The 6,000-nt window shown below is 37.4% G+C and overlaps 1 protein-coding gene across 1 annotated transcript; it reads left to right on the top strand.

Moving 5' to 3' along the window:
- Positions 1–488: 488 nt before the first annotated feature.
- Positions 489–5,847, top strand: LOC140871306 (probable protein phosphatase 2C 33). Its single transcript, XM_073273757.1, has 6 exons — positions 489–1,015; positions 1,232–1,758; positions 3,324–3,713; positions 3,790–3,907; positions 4,474–4,697; positions 5,067–5,847. Exons 2-6 carry the CDS (start codon positions 1,513–1,515, stop codon positions 5,523–5,525), a joined length of 1,437 nt encoding a protein of 478 aa, XP_073129858.1. The 5' UTR covers positions 489–1,015; positions 1,232–1,512; the 3' UTR covers positions 5,526–5,847.
- The last annotated feature ends 153 nt before the right edge of the window (positions 5,848–6,000 follow it).

The following is a 6,000-nucleotide window of genomic DNA, read 5'->3' as shown; positions in this document are numbered from 1 at the left end:
CATTTTAATTTCAAAATTTAATAAATTTGATTTTAAAATAAAAAAACTACTTCATTCTCTTATTTTTCTACACAACACACATATCGTGTGTGTCATTATCTGCTAATATTAATAATCTGCTTGATTGATGGATTAGATGATGATAATAGATGGATAATCTACGGATGATAAATCAATATACTTGGATAAGATAATAATGCATGATCCTAATCCTTTAAAGAACTTGAGAGAACAAAATAAGTATAAGTAATGTACCGATTTGTTATCCTCTAGACCAAATAACGTCCTTAAAGATTACATCAAATGTTGTTCTATTTTAAAATTTTTAGATTTAACAAGAAGTATTTCCCTCACTAATCTATTTATCATTAGTTCCATAAAATTTTGAACATCTGTTAAACATATGTATAAGCTGGATCACATATATGTGTGTATATATGATATGATGAAAAAATTGATAATGAGTGGCTGAGTAGTTTCACAGTTTTCACACAGAAACACACACTGACCAAGTCTTCTTTTGCTTTTCTTTCTTTAACAAGAAAGGTCTTATCGGCGGCTTTCTTGCGATCCCAATTCTCTGACTCCACTCTTTGTTTTTTATCTTTTCTTTTTTTCTCTGTGGCGTCCTTCGTTTCTTGCCATTTTATTCAATCCCTCGTTTCGTTTTTTTACATTCGAGGCACCCTTTCCCTCTCTCTCTCTCTTAAAATCCAGACCAGTTTTTGGGAAAATAAATGGATAATAAAATAGAAGAGTTCGGGCTGAAGTGCTAATTTCCGGCTGGGATTCATCTATTGATATTTGAGCAACTGTCAAGCTTCTTGGGTTTCCTCTGTTTGCCTCCAAGATCGAATTTTTGTTGGTCCATTTCTGCAAATTTATTGAAGATTCCGGTTTTGGAAGGTTTATGTTAAGTGGGTTGTTAATTGTTGATCTCCAGTTCAGTCTATTTTTGGATATGGGGCCCCTTTAAGAGATTGAAGTGCAATTCATCAATACAAAAGCTTTAAAGGTTCTCAATTTTTATCCCAGATCTGTGTTCCCTCTTTCTTTTTTCTTGTTTTGGTTGTTTTCGGCACTCTGTGTTCAATCTTTTTGCCTTTTTACATGCAAAAGATAAGGGTGTATTTAGTTTGTTGTTCTGTGATTGTTGTTCTTTTATGCGTCTGTCTTTATGTAAAAGTTATTAATAGACAATGGCTAATTGGAAGTTTGTGTTTTTTTATAGGTTGGAATCTTATTCTTCTGCCCCTGTATTACATACATAGGCTGAATTTCTCCCAACCGATGAGTGTTTTTTGCTTGGATAAACTGGATCATACAGTCATCAGCTTTTTTTTCTTGCTGAAATTTAAGTTTTTTTTATGAAAGGGTAGGATTTGGGGAAACTTAAGAACTTTTTGTGGATTTTGGTCTTGGATTTTTGAGACGGATCCAGCCACGGAGAATAGGGAGTGTGACTGCCTGGCTGGTCTGGAGTGCATCCTGAATATAATCAGGGCCCTAAGGATGGGGTCCTGCCTGTCTGGTGAAAGCAGGGGCAGCCCTCTTCCTGGTTCTCCTATTGGAGTTAGAAAGAGGAAGGGACCGAAAAGGAGGCTCGGGTCTCGAAATTCATCCTTCGACTTTAGGGCGGAAGAACAACTTCATCGGACGCCTGGGCGGCTGTTCTTGAATGGTTCGAGTGAGATTGCTTCACTGTTTACCCAGCAGGGCAAGAAAGGAACCAATCAAGATGCCATGATTGTCTGGGAGGTTAGCTCATTTTTCTCCTTGATATTTGTGATTAAGGATAAACGAGAAAGATCAAGTCTATAGTGGTTTCAAGTATTGTAGGATCACTGGTAATTTTGTCTTTAACTTGAGAGGTCAGCAATAACGTTTATGTGCTGTTCAACCATATTTGTTTTCTGTGAAAATAAAATCACAGTACTGAACCGTATTTTTTATTCGTCTTTGTTGCCTTTTGATGATGTTATACTCGGCTGAAAACTGCTAATGCTTTCTGGTTTTGTTTGTATGATTTCTTAAATAAATTCTTTATTGTGCGATATAGTGGTCACTTTGTTTAACTTAAAACATGCTCTCCTTTATAACCGCGGGTCTTTAAATCTTTGCCAGCCCCACACCATTGAGAGTTCCAAGGTTCTTGTGCATAAGAGATTCACAGTAGTGGTTTCTTAATTTGTTTTTTTACACTATACATTACAGCATTACCAAGCTGACTTCACTTATTGGGTTAAAGGCTTGTGTGGTGGTGTTAATTTCTTCACAAATATGCGACAGTTAACAATGGGCTACATTTTTGTTTAATGCACATACCCAATTCCTTCCTATTATCTTCGAATGGCACTGAAGCCATTTTCTCAAAAGCTCAAGCTTATAGTAGATTTCTCATCCCCCCGACTTGGAATCCAAAGATCAGGGATTATGTGCGTGGAATTATGTTAATGTTTATTGTATATTATTCAATAAAGGCTATCCAAGACCAACTTGGTGAAATATGTACTGTTGTCTGATCTGCACCAAAAGTTTTGAATTTGTCGTGACCCATGGTTCTGACATTTTATTAAAGCCATTTTTCCAGTAGTACCGAGTACAAGCTCATGAGAGGTGTCCTAGCTCAGTAGTTTTGTGCTTTAACAAACAGATGGAATCATTGGCACTTTATCGAAAGTTTAGCTTGTTTTGACGGTGCAACTAAAATATTTTATATCATACAAAAGCCGAAACACCATGTTTTGATTGCTCTACAAGCAAGAACAACTGTTACCCCAATAATCTCTTTCTTTATAGTTGCACCTACTTGTGACTCGTGGGAATTTGAGTATAGAATTCGGGCTTTGATACCAATTATATTACAGAGTGTTTGCAGTTTATCAATAGTTAAAATGAGAGACCTGAGGGTCGAGATGCCAACCTCGGGGGCTTGTTAAATTACTAGTCAGGCTTTTGTGAGGTGGCAAAGGAAGCATATATGCTTATTTTATAAGCATGTGATTATTGGCTTCAGAGAAGTGAAATTGTAGATCTCATAGTTTGCTACAAGTCTGGATGGTTTTGTTTTTGTTTTGTTTTTTTTTATAGTCTGGATGGTTTTGTACCATCACATCCAATTGAAAAACCGATAATAATGTTCACTATAACTAATGTTGAATCTTTTTGCGCAGATTAGATTTTTTCTCATCATGTTTTTTTATTTATCTTAGTTAAACTGGCATCATCTTTATGGCCTTTCGATTCTTTTAATGCTCCAATTTGTATGAAGTCACTGGCGTAAGTTTTCCTTTCTCTGATTTTTTCTGAGATTTGATATCCAGAACTTCGGCTCGAGGACAGACACGGTTTTCTGCGGGGTTTTTGATGGGCATGGTCCGTATGGTCATTTGGTCGCAAAGCAAGTTCGAGATTCTCTTCCTCTTAAGCTAAGTGCGCACTGGGAAGTCAATATAAAAAGTGATGATGTTCTTAGAGAGGTCAGTTTAAATACTACTGGTAGTTTAGGCACTGGAGATAATTCCTCTGTTTCTGCCGATGAGGAGGCTAGAGCTTCCATTGATGTCGACGAAACTGGAAAGAATTCAGAGGTCTTTCAGACATTGAAAGATTCTTTTCTGAAGGCTTTTAAGGTAATGGATAGGGAGTTGAGAATGTATGCAAATATTGATTGCTTCTGCAGTGGAACAACGGCTGTGACTCTGGTGAAACAGGTACAACTTGATAATTTTAGAAGTACCTATCTATGTTGTTTTCAATGTATTCTGCAATTCATCTGCTCTTTTGTAGGGCCGGGATCTTGTTATTGGAAATGTTGGGGACTCAAGGGCTGTGTTGGGTACGAGAGATGAAAGTAATGCACTTGTTGCAGTCCAATTGACTGTTGATCTAAAACCTAATCTTCCAGGTAAGGCTCTTTCTCTTACCCATGATTTTGGTTGTACCACAAAATTAAACTTCTCAAATAATAGATTTATTGTTGTCTGATAATCAAATGTTATATATTGGCTGATACTAAGTCGTGAGTTTATGAAAAACCAAAAGAATACCAGATCTTTAATCTCCGGTGAGAAACCATTTATTGTTGCTGGCTTTTCATTCCCTTTTCATTCTGTCTCTCTTTTCTGTATATGCTTGTTTGCCTTCTTTTCAGTTTTCGCCTTCTGGCGTTTTAGCACTTAAATTTTTATTAATATCAAATTCCATATAACATGATTGGAGTGGTAGCCATCCTGGCGGCTGTGGAGAAATTTTTTTTTTGTTGCCTTAATAGAGAGAAGTCTATGAGGTGCTGGGGAAGTAAGTTATCATGGAATTTGGGCAATCTAAAGCTCAAGAGATAATATAATATTTTGATCTTATTCGAATATCTGTCCTCCTCCTTCAATGCAAAACTCTGAGTAAATCAAAGCATTTAAGATAAGCTTTGATATCAGTCCATATTCTTGATTCTATTCACCACCTCTGTTACAGCTGAAGAAGAGAGGATACGCAAATGTAAAGGACGTGTTTTCTCCCTTCAGGATGAACCTGAGGTTTCAAGAGTGTGGCTGCCAAACAATGACTCTCCTGGCCTTGCTATGGCACGTGCATTTGGTGATTTTTGTCTCAAGGACTTTGGTCTTATCTCGGTGCCCGAAATTTTTTACAGGCGCATCACCGATAAGGATGAATTCATAGTATTAGCAACCGATGGGGTAAGGACTAGTGTTTCTTTCATTCCCCTAAACTGCAGTATTCAATTTTATATCTACTTCTAGTGTCATCCTATTATCTCTTTGTTTGCTTTTTCGGGTGTGTCTTGTTTGTGTTTCTTGTGACATGTAAGGTTGTGTTTTTCTGCCTAGTTTGCTTAGGTGTCCCCATTTTTGCTGTCTACTAGTGCTCTACTTGGAGTTGTTTTACCATTGATTGAACTTATATTAGATTATTTTCATAGAGCTGCTTTTGTGCTATATCCCTTGGATTTTAACGATTGAATTGATTATGATTGATTTTATTATTGTATCATAAGGTTGTATTCTCTATTAAGTAAAAGTTGATTCTGATTTGTACGTGTATTGTAGATATGGGATGTTCTTTCGAACGAACAAGTGGTGGGCATCGTCGCCTCCTGCCCCACACGTGCATACGCGGCTCGAACTCTTGTGGAGTCGGCGGTGAGGTGTTGGCGTTGCAAGTATCCAACTTCCAAGGTGGACGACTGTGCTGCTGTTTGCCTTTTCCTCGACTCAAACGAGACTATACGCGCGACATCCAAATCCAAGGAAAATATCCCATCACCCGAGAACGGTCCAACTGGGCTGAACCGTTCTGGTACAGTCAGAACCGGTGGGGATGAGGCACTTGAATCAGGAGGAGACGGGGAAGGTCCGGAAGCAGCAGAAGACGACCAAACGCCGAACACCGAAACGGGGAAAGAGTGGTTGGCTCTCGAAGGCGTCTCCCGCGTAAACACTCTGCTGACCCTGCCCAGGTATATGCCCGGCAAAGAAGACAAAAAAGAAACAAAAGCTAAGAAGTAAAGATGGCATTTTTTGTTGGCTATTACTACTTTATGAATATGTATTTTTTCCCCCCTAAAAATGATTATAGGACCATTTTATATTGATGGTATGATATATTTTGTGTGTGATTTTGGGTTTTGGGGGGATTGAGAGTTGGACCCGACTAGTATTAGAGCGTCTGGGGATCTGTTTTGTGTGGTTAGCATTGGCAAATTTTGTAGTATCCAACTCTTCCTCTCTATTCTTTGCTTTTTTCTTTCTTTTTTTTAAAAAATAAAAATTAAACTCATTCAAATTTGTGTGTACATCCACTTGTCAACATATATATTTTATTTTTATATTATGGTGTCCATAATAATTCAAGTGGTCATGTTATTTTTCATTTTTTGCTGCGTGAAAGTGATCTTTTTATGCATTTCGTGTATAATAATAATAATTTCCAGTTTGAGCAATGTAATGTTTCTGTCGCCGTCAACTTTAGCCTTGTCTTTTT

The sequence above is a fragment of the Henckelia pumila genome, unplaced genomic scaffold (genome assembly GCF_033568475.1).
Source record: "Henckelia pumila isolate YLH828 unplaced genomic scaffold, ASM3356847v2 CTG_461:::fragment_3, whole genome shotgun sequence".
Lineage (NCBI taxonomy): Eukaryota > Viridiplantae > Streptophyta > Magnoliopsida > Lamiales > Gesneriaceae > Henckelia > Henckelia pumila.
The sequence above is the reverse complement of the archived record's forward strand: the minus strand, read 5'-3'. Positions and strand labels throughout refer to the sequence as shown.